A 15813-nucleotide genomic window follows, 5' to 3' on the forward strand; every position below is an offset into this window, starting at 1 on the left:
GATCCTTCAGAAATCATTCTAATATGCTGATTTGCTGCTCAAGAAACATTTCTTATTATTATCGAAGTTGAAAACAGTTGTGCTACTTAATATTGTTGTGTATGTATAGGAAACTGTGATTATTTTTTTTTAGGATTTTTTGATAAATAGAAAGTTTGAAAGAACAGCATTTATATGAAATTGAAATCTTTTGAAAAAACAAACAAGAAATGAGTATTGTTATTTTTAATAAAATGTATTGTTTTACTATTATTTAGATTTTATGTTATGTATTTATTCATTTCTACAGTAGGTATTTAGAAAGCATACCAAGTACAGTTGCCAACCTTTGAAATCATCAGTTGTGATTATTCTTTGAAGTATGGTGCTAATTTCAAGGCCATGTGGCAAACAGTGCCATTCTGTAAGATTATACTTTTTATTCTGGTAGGCTGCAACAAAGACACAACTGCTGCCCCCACTGGTTGCCTGCAGCAATGTGTAACACTGTGAGAGCGAGGGTGGAAAAACATACTCCCAGAATCCCTGAGACAGCAGCCCACATGGCTTATCTCCTGGTGTTACTGCTGGTGGAGCCCTTTGGATTTTTGATATTCAAATTCTCATACACGCTGGAGTCATCGTTCATTCTGTGGAGAAGAACAAAAAGACATTTATTATAGGTGTTAAAAATTACAAAACTGAAACTGACACACAAACACATTTTATGATTTGATGTACCATCTGAAGTTTCATATTATGTTTATTGTTCTAGAACAACTGACTCACAACAGCGTCAGAACCCTTTTGACGGAAAATGATTCACTTAGGAACAAATACCTTTAGAATTGAGGAAGTGTGGGAGATAGTACAGTTTACCTTAAGAAACTCATTAACTGCGTTCCAGTAACAACACTGTGTGGGCCATTTTTCAAAGAGTGTGTTTGCGTGCAAAACAGGATATCAGCACTTACACAGATGAAGAGCGAGACGAGCTCATGTTTGGCTTGGCTCTGGCATTTGTCATCTGTGGGTACTTGATGTTAGAGTATTCTCTCTCCTTCGTTTTATTCCTCTAAAAAGGTAAATAAACAAAACAAGGAATATTAAAATGACACATTTAATTTGATCAAATAAGGGATGCCAAATATTTCAATTCTTTGTAGTTAACATGTTAACACATTCATTTTCTTTAAAAAAAAAAAAATAATGTGCAGTTATTGGATTTGGCAATTGTGTGGATGATACTTATAGCGATATACACTGTTGTTCTTATGAACTTTCATTTCAACACAGAATCATGAATTTTCTTCTCATGGTTTCCACAAATATATTAAGTAGCACATAAGCTTTTTACATGGATGATAATCAGAAATGTTTCTTGAACACTAAATCATTTTATTCGAATGATTTCTGAAGGATCATGTAACACTGAAGAGTGGAGTAATGATGCTGAAAATTCAGCTTTGCCTTCACAGGAAATGGTCAAACAAACATACATTATACAGCCTTGGTATTATGCAACAGCACTCTTTACTTGTCTCATTTAATATTTCGTCAAACTGCTCACTGAATTTTACTTTTGTTAATACATTAACTTTAACTGTCTCAAAAAAAAAAAAAAAAAGAGCTAAATCCAAGGCCCTGTTTACAACTGGTATTAAGATGCATTTTGGTCGATCAGATCACAAGTAGACGAGGCAGACACATACCCGTTTACACTTGCCATTTTAATCCGTCTCTTTTGTCCACTTTCAACCACTTCTGTCCTGATTTCTTCGAGGGGAAGGTCTATGGGTGGGTAAATGTATGGGCTTTTTCAGATCTTTCGATCTAATGGACAAAATAAGCTCAAGCAATTTACAGTTTACATCAGCTTTCATTTCTGCTCTGCTAGCCGCAAGACCACGCTGACCGCTGTGAGCGTGTGTTCAATCAGGAATAATAAGAGAACATTGTGCTTGGTACGTTTTCCATCTTCAAACCAAACTTGGGTCTTCAGCCAACAAAGTTTAAATCCTGTCTGGTTAGCGTGCTTCTCATAACGTTTACGCATTAGGTCAGTAGGCGGAGAGTAGGCGGTCTTTGAGCCACATAAGTGTTTACACTACAAAAGCAAACCGGTTGAATGAGTTTTCGACTACCTCTGGAAGTGGTTGAAAGTGGACAAGCTCAAAACGTTTTAGACCTTGTTTACACCTGTATTTAGGGTCACCCACTTGTGATCCAATCGAACAAAACACATCTTAAGTCCAGGTGTAAATAGGGCCCAAAAAAAGAAATATGTCACATTAGCATCAGTTGAAAAGAAGTGTTCATATACCTGCTCCTCTTCCAGTCTCTTCTGAGCGGTGTCAATGTATTGCTGAACAGCCATGTAGATAAACTTGTACTGGGCCTCGGTCTGAACCATACCGGATCGTTGCTGGCGCACTCTCTGAATGGTCTTTGGGATGTCAATGTCACAGTCCAAACCTGAACAGTCCATTCAGTTGTGTTACATTTTATCATCAAGAGGCATAAAATTCATAACAGAGATAATTTTGTATAAAACAGCTACCTTGTCTGTTTATGATGTCGATAAGGATGTCAATCACAATAATTGTGCCTGTTCTTCCAATCCCTGCACTAGAATGACAGTGACAAATGGAAGTTTAGATTATGGAATACACAATTAAGAAAAAAACATTTCCAAGTACATAATACAAGCAAGTCAGTACAGCAATTCTTTATCATTATAACACTCTTAAGACTACATTACTCAAGATAATGATGAGTAGATCTTCACCTGCAGTGAACCACTATCGGTCCACTCTCTGGAATGGCGCTCTGGGTTCTGTTCACTTGCTCCAGGAAGCTCAAGACTCCTCCTGGTTCATTAGGAACACCATGATCAGGCCAGCTCAGGTACTGATAGTGCCAGATACACCTGGGAGGCTCTCTCTTTAATCACAGATGAACAAAAACACATCAGATTATTATCAAAGAAAATGAAGACTTGGACTTGTACATAAATATAACATAATACATGTTTGAGGTCACTAGTTAGTTAGTTAGAAGGTTCTCTCCAAGCCACTAATGTAAACAAAAAGGTCAAAGGCCATGCCTGCCCTTTGGTACCATCATCTCAACTGTCATCACGCTGCTCTTACCCTGTCTAGACGTGTGACTTCAAGCTCTCGCCGTATGTAGTCCTGAGCTGTGTGTTCCTCAATGTTCTTCACAGACACCTTCCCAAACTCCTTTGTTGAATTTAAGTCCGGCCAGTACCGCACACACTTATTCTATAGATAGAATTTAAGTTTTCAGTTCCAAAATATAATCCGTGTTGCACATTTAATAACATTAGTGATGTTTTTAAATGAAAATATTTTTAAAATGGAGTAATAAAGTTCTCAAATCAAGCATTAAAGGGTTAGTTTACCCAAAAATGAAAATTATCCCATGATTTACTCACCCTCAAGCCATCCTAGGTGTATACGACTATCTTCTTTCAGACGAACACAATTGGAGTTATATTAAAAATATTCTGGCTCTTCCAAGCTTTATAATGGGAGTGAATAGAAACAGTCCAAAGTTATTCCAAAAAAGCACATCCATCTATCATAAAAGAAATCCATACGGCTCCAGGGGGTTAATAAAGGCCTTCTAAAGCAAAGCGATGGGTTTTTGTAAGAAAAATGTCCATATTTATAACTTTATAAACTAGAGTCACTGGCTTTCGTAAGCGAGTCGACTTCCAACGGAAGTTCGACCTGATGCATGACGTGTTGGCGTACACAGGAGCACAGAGGATAGAGCAAAACAAGACACCGGTCATGAATTAGAAGTCTAAAACGAGAAATTTTAAAGAGAAATTTCAGAGGAGCTTGAGTTTGTTGCCCAGACCTATTTGTTTGAACCATGAGAGGCAACTACTCTCACCTAAGCTTACGCTACTCCTATATCCTACGTCAGAACTCGACTCATGAACGTGCGGACCGACGTTACTGGAAGCTAGTGATTCTAGTTTATAAAGTTATAAATATGGATATTTTTCTTACAAAAACCCATCACTTCGCTTCAGAAGGCCTTTATTTACCCCCTTGAGCCAAATGGATTACTTTTATGATGGATGGATGCACTTTTTTTGGGCTTCAAAATCTTAGTTACTATTCACTCCCATTATAAAGCTTGGAAGAGCCAGAATATCTTTCAATATAACTCCGATTGTATTCGTCTGAAAGAAGAAAGTCATATACACCTAGGATGGCTTGAGGGTGATAATTTTCATTTTGGGGTGAACTAACCCTTTTTTTAACCATATGTAGTGTCCTGATTAACTGTCTAAAAATTGTTTTTTTTTAATAATTAATAGAACTAACTTTGTTAAATTCCTTTTCTTTTTACATTTTGCAATTATATGTGCAGTTTCTGATCATTTCAGAGGAAATTATGTAATCTCTACTTAGTCTCACAACCTACAAATCAACAAACTAAACATTGTTTCATCCAGGGCTGGATCTCACCCGTCCTCTCTCCATCTCCTTGGTTGTCATGACAATAACATGAGTGTTTTCCTGATACACCATTTTCCAGAAGTCTAGGACGGTGTTCTGAAGGCAACCCTGAGTGGCGATGAACACTTTACCTTCATCCATATGACAACCTTCTTCATTCATGCTCTAAAAAAAATCAATAAGGAAAACACTCAGAATGATAAAGAACATGCAAAATATTGATCACAGTTCCAGTAATCCAGCAAAAGCTTGACATTAAGATTGACATGTAAGCATTATGAGTAAACCCGGCTTACTCGGATATAGTTAGCGTTGATGTAATCGAAACCTGGCGCATCAGAATCCACCTCCTTGATCTGTACTCGAGTGGTGTCAACTGCAACACAGAAAATGATGATCAAAGCAGGAACAAGAGCCCTGGAGGTTAACGGTTGCTCCATCATTGAATTATGAAATGTGTCTGTCTATTATGAAACCTGAAAAATACATAAAAGAGAGCTACTCACATGGTAGTATGTTCTTATATCTGTTCTTGTTTTTATTTTCTGGTCTCTGCCCCTCTTTCCTGGGGTAAAGAAGTTTACATTCTTGCTGCTGTAAAACCTACAGAACAACAGGGGACAAGATAAAGAAAGTTGGGATGAAATGTGGCTTCATGTGCCAAGCAATGAACCCTTGAAAAGCATTCATTCCAACTTTGCTGTGTAATTAGATGTTATGTTAAGTCAGCACCCCCTGCAGGAATGTCCCATTTATCTGGACAGTTACCGCCAAACAGGAACTGCAGTTTAAGAGGTCAGCAAGCAGAGAGTCTTTTTATAAACAACTCTCATATCAAACAGTCCTCTGAGGTTTAATGAGTGTACTACAGTGGAAAGTACGCTGTCTGTTCTCTCAAACAAAACCTGGACTGAATCACCACATCCTATTATGAACAGAAAATATGAGTAGACAAATGAATATGGACAGAAATACCTCAAATTCTTCCCAGAAGCCTTGCTTGGGTTTCTCTGAGTTGTCAGCTACTTTATTTAATTCCCGTACCCGGTTTTCAATGTTTGCTGCATTTATCCTTGTGGCATTAAATGGCTTGAACATATAAAGAAAGAAAGAACAAAAAATATTTATAATTAAGAAGAAATGTAAAAAGGCCTTAAATGTATTTCTGAAGGATAAAAGAGTGGCATTTAATTAACAGAAATACAGAACAAATACACTTTAAGCTAAACATTTAAAACAAAACGTTAATACATAACTTTAGTTTGTTAGGTGTCAAATGATACAGTATGCATTTACACTACCATTTAAAAGTTTGAGGTTGGTAGGATTTAAAAAAATTGGTTTCTTTCAAGCTTGGTTTGATTTACTCACCTGTTTAAGGTGCACAACAATTCCACTCTTCTCGACCATGGGGTTTTTCTTATAATGCTCCACTAAATCTGCTAAAGTGTCAAACCTCTCCCCTCCTCCTACATCATATTTCCCATCCTGGTAAAAAGATCAGACAAACCAGTCTCTCTTTAAAAAGACTGATCTTTCATTTCTTGAGAAAATGGTGACATTTTATTGCATTTTTACCTGATAACGGATCATGACATGGGTGACTTTAGTCTTGCGGTCAACATTTTCATGCTTTTCTTCATTAGTAAGGACAGAAAGCACAAAGTCTCCCGGTTTACTCTGACTCTCTCTCACCAGGAAGCTTCCGGATTTACCCTTATCCGTAAGGAGCTTTTCAGCATCTCTCCCCGAGAGATGCCCATGATACCACCTGAGAACAGGTAAAAACACAAAGGGGGAAAAGAAAGAAACATTCTTCACATGTTCTTCCTAAATGGTTTTTGTGTTTCGGAAAAATACATTTTAAAGAATAAATTCATGCAAACACATATGTTTTCTGCATTTTCATATGCAAACCTTCTCATTGTAACGTAAGGTATTAATAATGGCTGCCCACACAGTTAATCGTTACCCGCGAAACCGTGCACGTTTCCAACTTTCACTATAGAAACTATAGTGTAAACTATATCTTGTGGTCGGAAAATGAGCTTGCAAATGTAAAGACGGTGAGAGTTGTTATGATATGAGGATATGTGTGGGAGGCGTTCGCTCACTAGCTGGAAAAACCACAAAAACGACCCAAATAAAATCTTTGAATTTAAACGTGTTTCTCACCAACAATGTTTAATGTATATAAATATTTCACTTTGATTTCACAATCTAGAGGATGTTGCACCATATAGACACTGTATAAACACCAAGACCAAGTAAAGGAAGTTTAAAAGTACACTAGTACACTAAAATAAGGCTTGACCTCAAACACGCCAAACATAAACAGAATGAAGAAGGACCTGTTCCACAGAGGTAAAACACACTGTTAGTCATGAAATCAAGATAAGTATAATGTAGAACTGACAAACCACAGCTTCTGACGTGCCATCACTTTACTACTCTTCCTTTCCAACGATCAACCCTCTCCGGGGTTTGAACACTAGGGGGCAGGATTTCTTCTGTCCACACTATTGCCACTGTTGAGCTCTAAGAGCTCCGGGTAGATCTGGAGCTGCCGTACCTCTCAGATGTGGGGTCCTTGCAGTTGAGGGGATATTTCAGCTCGATGACATCTCCGTTGCGTTCCCGCAGGAGGTCGTGCTGCTCTGTGTAGTACTGGACCAATTCAGCCAGCGTGGCGAATTTCTCCCCTCCGTACAGGTCGTAATAGTCCCCTGAGTTCTGGATTTTAATATGGGTGACCTCATCGTTCCTCCTGCCCAGAACAAACAGATGGGACACAACAGGGAAAATGCAGGGGGTGGGGATATGAGGGATGACAGACAGGGTGGAAAAGATGGAAAAGACAGATAACAGTTAGGAGGTTGGCACTGAAAACTGACACTTTAAACCAGGGTAAATGCTGACGTAAATATCTTACAGAGATACAGTAATCTAACTGACATAAATGAGGTTTTATCAAAATAGCGAGAGTGACTTATAAAAGTCTTCATAGCCATTATAAAAGTACATTTTAGCTACAAAATATGTAGCTATTAAAGGATTAGTTCACTTTAAAATGAAAATTACCCCATAATTTACTCACTCTCAAGCCATCCTAGGTGTATATGACTTTGTTCTTTCAGACGAATACAATCGGAGTTATATTAATAATCACCCTGATGCTCCAAAGCTTTATAATGGCAGTGAACGAGAACCAACTGTTTGAAGCTCAAAAAAGTGCATCCATCCATCATAAACGTACTCCACACGGCTTCGGGGGGTTAATAAAGGCCTTCTGAAGCGAACCGATGCATTTGTGTAAGAAAAATATATTAATATTTAACACGTTGTAAAATAAAATAACTAGCTTTAGGCCATACAGATTCTACTTACGTCAAAAGCGTAACTTACGCAACATATAACATAGGACGTAATGTAGTACGTCATGGCGTAGCATAATACCAGTAGTATGTCGCATAAGTTACGCTTTAGACGTAAGTAGAATTCACAAATGCATCGCTTCGCATCAGAAGGCCTTTATTAACCCCCTGGAACCGTGTGGAGTACGTTTATGATGGATGGATGCACTTTTTTGAGCTTCAAACAGGTGGTTTCCATTCACTGCCATTATAAAGCTTTGGAGCATCAGGGTGATTATTATTATAACTCAGATTGTGTTCATCAGAAAGAAGAAAGTCATATACACCTAGGATAGCTTGAGGGTGAGTAAATCATGGGGTAATTTTTTTATTTTAAAGTGAACTAATCCTTTAATACAAATGAAAATTTCTTGAAAATTTCTTATGATTTATTTTAAGAAATCAATGTTTAATGATAATCCAAACCTTTCCATCACTTTTTGTCTCTAAAAAGAATTTATGATTTTTCTGATTGTGCGAGCTCTCTCTTTTACTTTTATTTGCTTGTCAAAGGTTAAAATAATTAATCGCAGTAAATCTTATTAAGCAGCTTTTTAATGAAATACTGTAGTAATACTAGTTAAAAGGAACAGTTATGGTTTGGTGTGGATGAGCCTTACAAAAGACAAAAAAATGGTTTGCAAGCATTGATATTGAGAATAAAACAAGAAAAAGCTTACACACTACAATACAACAGCTTGACTTGAACTTTTAATTAATCAAATCAAAACTTTTAATATAGAAAAAAGAAAACAATGCTCAATTTATATTTGAGAAAAACAAAGAAAGACACTGAGATTGAAGATATTCTTATCTGCTTGGAAAGATGACCTTAGGGATTTGGACGGAAAACACAGTTAAAACGAGGACAAAGTGTTTTGGAGCAACCAAATTTATAAACAGAATATACTAAATGGAAAATTACTTTCAATAGACTTCAGGTATACTCTCACCAAAACCGTCAAAAACTGCACTGCAGCTTTAAATGGCACTGTATGGAAAAAGCAACACCTGCATAGATATAATCAGCTGTGCTCAGGCGCAAAACCACAACTTAACGCTTCGTGAGCAGATCATAACTATTGCAACTCAGCTCAAACACACACACACACACACACATGTATATATATATATATACAAAAACAAAATCAAGCGAAAAACAGCAACTGATCTAATATGAGACCTTGATTCCACTCCCATTTAATTTCTCTGGCTTTCTCTAGGCATCCATCGCTCTATCCTGGCCTGGCTCATGAAATTGCACTCTTCACTGTATAATTGCATTATGGAGGTAAGAGTGGAGGCAGAGCAGCACGGTCTCAGCAGTGAGGGGCTAATGGCTGCTGACTGCAGCAGATGAGCAGCTCTGTGCTGTGGGTCCGGCTGGGCCTCTAATGCAATCACACACACACACACAAGTTTGCCTAAGATGAAGGACGTCTAAATGAAGTCATACTGTACACTTCTATTGTTTTTTGTATATAATAATAATAATAATAATATTTCTACAAATAAAAGAATTTTATAATAGAACAGGTACAGTACATGAGCATGAGAAGTATGAGACACTGACAATGAGACTGAGTTGTGTTGTGTTCCGGGGAAAGTGTTTTCTATATATATAGTGAGATTAATATGAAAACACTTTCCCCGGAACTTATACACAAACACAACTCAGTCTCATTATCAATGTGGCATCTCACACTTCTCATGCTCATGTACTGTACCTTCTCAGTTTGATAAATATCTTATGCAAAAGTGGAAACACAATGTTCTTTTTTCTTTTGGTATCACATGAAACAGGTGCACTAATTGCAAAATATTCCATGCGACTGCCAACGTGCTGCTCTTCTGGTATGTTTATTGGTTCTTTTATAATAGACTGATACCACCCTGTCAGATTCCTTCAACTCAAATGCAAATGTTCTGAATGTGTGAATGTGATTCAATCATTTGCATGAGGCTTTAATATGTCCAGAGTCGGAGTAGAATGACTGAGCTCTGGCTACAGTCAGATTCAAGGACGCCTGCTGACTAATTTTACCTTTGAGCGTGAGTTCATCATTGATTTTCCAGCCTCTGCAGAAAACAAGAGAGAAACACAATACTGCTATTGAGCCCCTCTACACGTCCACACTTAAAGGTGCAGTCTGTCACTGTAAGATCATGGTCACTGGAGCAACAAATGCTTACGAATGAAGAGCATCAATGTGTCAATGTTGATTCTTCTTTGTTAGAGAAACCCAGGGCTGAATTTGGCAGTGCTATTGAGCTATTTTCCTACTATATTACAAGTCGTTCCTTCATACAATCAAGTGCTGCACACAGGGCTCAAAATTAACACTCACCAAGTGCCAAATGCAAGTAAAATTGGCTTGAGTTAGTAAACAAAATGGAGTTACTTACTTGCCAGTAACTTCATTAGAAACTGCAACATAATAGACTGTTTAAATCTAATTTTAAGTATGATAATCTGAACCTCACTGATATAAGTAATACAAGACAAATCAACTAAGGAAAACATCTTTTAAGTCTTCTATTCAACAATTTTTACCTGGAAAATTTACCACCAGAAGTTGGGTGCCTAAAATTATATTTTTCCCCAGAACTCCATGTGGACGATTTTTCACATTAGGCAACAAAAACAAAAATGTAATGAACAAAATCATGTTCATTACATTTATCTTCATACAGTATTAATGTACCTTATCTTATATAAATAAATAAACTTTTATGCTTTACACAAATATTATTTTAATAAATAATATAAAACAGTGCCAGCTGGAATTGTTAGCTGGTATATGGCATAAATATTTATGCCATCTACATTTTCATAATCCACCTGCCATTGGCATGTGTGGCAAAGCTTAAGTCCTTACGAGTGTTCCGACTGGGTTGAACAGTTCTGTTTACGACATTAGACTGTCTAAATTATGTTTAGACTATACATTTGCCACCAGTCGATTGTGAAATTGTGGGAAACAATCTTGTATAAGACTGCCTCAGGTTACACAAAACAATGCTATAAAGTAGACATTCACTTCATTTTCACTTCATTCTCTTCACACTGGGCCTGGATTGATTGTTACTACTAGAGTAAAAGTCATAGTGAAAGTTTAACCCAAAGTAATGCGTCAAACTATGCTCTGTGAATGTGAAAACAGTTTTAGAGGGTCACTTCCTGTAGCCTGCTCCTGATAGCCATAACAGGCAGACAGGAAACATCTCGTGACACATGTCACCTGGCCCTGACACATCATATGTTACACTACAGCACCGTGAGCCATTGATTTGACACGACTCCCAGCGTTCTGTCTGCAACTTAACAGTTAACAATAGTGCAGACGCTGAGCAATAGTTTCCACCCAGGAAAAATGGTGAGAGACAGATAAGAGAAACAGAAGCATGGAGGAGGGGAACATAATGCGATGGAGTCCCTAGGTATCCATTTGGCCAAATGACTCCTCCCTTTATCTAATAATGCATTTTAAAGGAAGACTTTTCCTCATAACTTTGTAATTAAGGTCTCATCTGCCTACATTAGGCCTGAGAGGCAGAACGGCAGTGAGATGAATTGCTGATGTCTGCGTAACTCTTGTACTGATGCATGTGGTCAATTTTATGCCTTTTTATCTACAAATGCGCACACTAGATTCCAAACAGACTTGCTATGAAATATTATTTGAAATTATTTTGTTATTTATTTATTTGTTTTACTAGGTCTACATTATTCATGATATTTCTGTCATGACAACTCTCTGAGTGTTTGGCATGGTAATGGACATGACAATGTTTACATGTTGGGTCTTGGCGGAATAGATCTTTCTCTGTTACCGCTGCTGCTGCAGAGCAAGAATGTGACTTGCTACTGCTAATACATTCACGAAATGCAGCTGTGAGCAAGTAAGACATTCTGCTGCTGTACAATATATCATGCATGAATTAACCATAGCAGATCTATACAGGTGGAGCTGGGGAAGGTGGAGGGTTTCTGAAAGTGCACTGTAACAGCTACAGAAAACGATGACCAAGTATTTGAGCAGCGAGCTCATTGGCTACTGATACAGCAGGGACCAATCAGCTGTGCCCTATAGCGAATGATGTGATTGCAAGCAGATTGAGTTAAGGACCTATCAGCCTGTGCCATCTAGAGTTTCATGACAGAACTTTGCATTTGTGATATTCACAAATATCATAACTTATACATGATATTGAAATAAATCTTGACAGGGTAATCAGGACCCTGACATGAGTTGAAAATATCTTATAGTTTAGGAAGAAAGAGATAAATAAAACTATGGATAATGGACAATTATAACATTTAGTGGTAATTATACAAAAATATATATTCAAATGATGCAACTGACTAAACAATCAGGTATTTTACTGTGTTATGCAATAATTATGGGTCATCTCAAGTGGTCCAATTTTTAATTTTTAGTTTTCCTCATTTTTTTTTGAACGATTTCCTCTATATTGGTATTGTAAAAAATAATTTTATAAAGATACATAGAGTCGATCACTCAAAAAATTGGAAAATTAAAAAGAGTCAAGCAACTAACTTTACAATTTTGAACCATTTTTGATGGAATGACCTATATATAAATAGTATGGGCCAAAACCAAACTTAAATATTACACAAAAAATCTTTAAAGTCAAGTGTAATTTCTACATTAATTCGGCACCAATTGCAAATGAAATATAATATCATTCCATTGTTTGAACAAAAAAAAGTTGTTGACAATTCCAGAATGTACAGCAAATGTTCTGAAAAAAAAAAAAAAAAAATAAAAATAAAATAATGCTGATTATATTTAATTCAATACTGAATAATATAGATCAAAATTGTTCAAAGTCAGCTTAGCAACAGCCGAGTTGCAGCCTACTGTACGCAGTTTGTTCCAAATCCTTCACTTATAAGATTCTGTGACGGTTAAGAAGGCAGCTGCTGTGTTTAGTGCTAGGTTTTAGAACATAGATAGAAAGTGTGTATATTCCAGTGATTCAGCACTGAAAAGCACAAAACATAGGTCCAAAAATACACTAATCAACTGCTTTCTCTATTAACTTGTTTATATACTGGTATATCCATACATCATAATCATAACAAGCTGACTTCATCGCTTCACAGCTGGACAGATAAATCAGTCTACATGCAGCTGGAGTTGAGCCACGTAACCTTAGTTCTGGAGAACATTAGATACAGTGAGAGTCTAACCATCATAACCACAAACAGCAGATCTGGTGCTCCACGTCCCTCCATGTCTTAAAGCTATTATGAAAGCCCTTTTCTCTCTCTCTCTCTCTGTCCGTTGACTCTCCAATCACTCATCAGACAAGCAGCTGCAATTGCTCACAGACCTGACCACAAGCTGACACTGTAATCCTTAAGCACCAGCCCAGGGGCAACTTAAAAGCTCTGAGGTTCTGGAGAGCGGGAGGGAAAGTGCTGTCTATTACTGTCATCTACGTTCGAGCATCTAATACTGATGGCAACCAATAAAAATACAGCCATAATCCTTAATATGCTCTGACACAATGTAATATATGCATGCATTACAAGACAATGCCAATGTTTTTTTTTTATATTAGGGAATATTCCCTATGTCAAACACACCTAAAGCATCTAACCTCTTCATGATCACTTGAAAACACACAGGCAAACTGTGCAGGACAGTGGGTCCCCAGGAGCCGTGTTAAAGACCTCTGTCCTATTGTGTTTGCATTTTATAATATGATCTCTTGAGCTTTCACTGCATGAAACAAACGCTGACAGAAATCTATGACACAAATAAGCATTTTAATGCTTTGCCAAGCATGGAAACAGTCAGCTAGACAAACAAGTACACTTCCAAGAAATCAATAACTCACAGATAAACATTTAACAGGAGAGATGCAATTCATGCTTAACTTCACAAACCACAGCAGGTCAAAACAACATAATGACCGGGTTAAGTGTTCTGTGGAAAAAAGCATAATTCAAGAGCAGAAGCGCAGTAAGGCAGGTGTGGAGAAGCGCATAGTAAACATGCCGACCTGACAGAGAGAGTGAAATCTCCAGGGTTGCTCTTGCTGGGTCTCGCTAGAAAGCTGCCATGGACGCCCCGTGTCAGGAGGAGGTGTTCTGCCTCGATCCCAGTGATGTTGGGATGAAACCACCTGAAATCAAAGCAAAATGACATAATCAGCAAATACATCAAGTCCTGATGATCAATAGCTAACAGAGCTTTACCCTTATCTCATGATCAAAATGACCAAAAATATACTAACACTTCTCGTAAAGGTACAGTGTGGTACAAAATCGCTAGTACAAAAATGTTTGTTTGTTCTGCTGTTCTTTTGAACTTTCTATTTATCAAAGAATCCTGAAAAAAATGTCACGATTTCCACGAAAATATGAGGCAGCACAGCTGTTTTCAACACTGACAATAATAATAAATGTTTCTTGAGCACCAAATCATCATATTAGAATGATTTCTGACTGGAGTAATGATTCTAAAAAAAATCATTCTAAAATTACATTTTAAAACAAATTAGAAAACAGTTATTTTAAATTGTAATAATATTTCACAATGTTACTGTTTTTACTGTATTTTTGATCAAATAAATGCAGCCTCAGTGAACATTGAAAAAAGCATTAAAAAATCTAACCAACCCCAAACTTTTGAACAGTACATTTAAGTTCAAATAAAATGAGCTCTATATATCCCGCACATCTCAGGCTCTGCAAACTCTTTGGTTCACCCGCCCATTCTAGTGATAACATCAGGCAAGCTTAGCCACATGTATATTTGTGTCCAATTTCACGGCGAGCGCCAATTCTAATCAGTTACGATTTGCTGTGTTCGAAAAGTTATTTCCTAATCCTTTGGGGTTGATGGGGGGGTACGGGAGGTCATGTGTAATCTGGGCTAGTGTTGAGCCCCAGCTGTCTGGCTGCCTGCAGCCCATCTGTATACCGGCTCCCTCACGTGAGAAGGCTTTGTGAATGGCCGATCAGGGGTCAGGAGTAATTTTATCTGCGTGCTGTTTCTAAGCATGGCTGCCTGCTAGGCTGCATGTCTTAATCTCACTTTAAGTGACCGCATACAGGTCACTTACTTTCATCTTGACAGAACCTGACCACATTGTATAGTTGGTGTTATATACACTACCGTTCAAAAGAAGTCTCTTACGTTCACCAAGAATGCATTTATTTGATCAAAAATACAGTAAAAACAGTAATATTGTCAAATATTATTACAATTTAAATTATAAAAATTTAAACTTTTTACCATTTTTATTTTGATATATTTTAAAATTTAATTTATTCATGTGATGGAAAAGCTGATGTTCAGCATCATTACTCCAGTCTTCAGTGTCACATGATTTTTCAGAAATCATTCTAATATGCTGATTTGATGCTCAAGCAACTTTTTTTTATTATCAATATTAAAAACAGTTATGCTGCTTAAGATTTTTGTGGAAAATGTGAGTCCTTTGATGAATAGAAAGTTCAAAAGAACAGCATTCATTTAAAATAGAAATAGAAATATTTAACAATGTAAAGGATTTTACCATTACTAATGAACAATTTAATTTAAAAAAAATATATAAAAAACCTTACTGACCCCAAACTTTTAAACTTGTGTCTAAACATAATTTGTTAAATAATCCTAATTTCTCAAATAATGCCTATAATTTTCAAGTGTTGAATATAACAAAACATTCTATACTGTCATTCAATGAGATTTTAAGATAAATTCTGTTACGTATGGATTAAAGAAATATTCAGGGTACAATACAAAGTAAAGCAGAATCTTGCTGTCATTACCACAGAAAATAAGTTCAACTCATTCCTTACTTCAACAAAACCTCATTTATGTTAGCCAGCTTGATAACATTACCTTGGTGTCATTGAAATTAAAAAAGTACATGTCTAA

The 15813-nt window shown here is 36.8% G+C and overlaps 1 protein-coding gene across 4 annotated transcripts in view; it reads right to left on the reverse strand.

The window, feature by feature from the left end:
- Positions 1-15813, reverse strand: part of ptpn11b (protein tyrosine phosphatase non-receptor type 11b) — a 31670-nt gene that overhangs the window by 3806 nt on the left and 12051 nt on the right. For 2 of the 4 annotated variants that reach the window (XM_051879600.1, XM_051879601.1), the window contains exons 2-15: positions 13928-14050; positions 7051-7245; positions 6057-6249; positions 5850-5966; positions 5454-5567; positions 4985-5081; positions 4775-4854; positions 4488-4643; positions 3132-3263; positions 2768-2922; positions 2540-2607; positions 2303-2454; positions 954-1054; positions 515-629 (exon numbers count right to left, since the gene is read on the reverse strand). In XM_051879600.1, the coding sequence (XP_051735560.1) occupies positions 548-629; positions 954-1054; positions 2303-2454; positions 2540-2607; positions 2768-2922; positions 3132-3263; positions 4488-4643; positions 4775-4854; positions 4985-5081; positions 5454-5567; positions 5850-5966; positions 6057-6249; positions 7051-7245; positions 13928-14050 (1765 nt within the window). In that variant the 3' untranslated portion in view covers positions 515-547. Of the gene's footprint in view, positions 1-326; positions 630-953; positions 1055-2302; positions 2455-2539; positions 2608-2767; positions 2923-3131; positions 3264-4487; positions 4644-4774; positions 4855-4984; positions 5082-5453; positions 5568-5849; positions 5967-6056; positions 6250-6898; positions 7024-7050; positions 7246-13927; positions 14051-15813 lie in introns of those variants that run through there. The other 2 variants (XR_007927426.1, XM_051879602.1) reach the window with 2 other exon arrangements.

Source organism: Ctenopharyngodon idella, chromosome 22 (genome assembly GCF_019924925.1).
Source record: "Ctenopharyngodon idella isolate HZGC_01 chromosome 22, HZGC01, whole genome shotgun sequence".
NCBI lineage: Eukaryota > Metazoa > Chordata > Actinopteri > Cypriniformes > Xenocyprididae > Ctenopharyngodon > Ctenopharyngodon idella.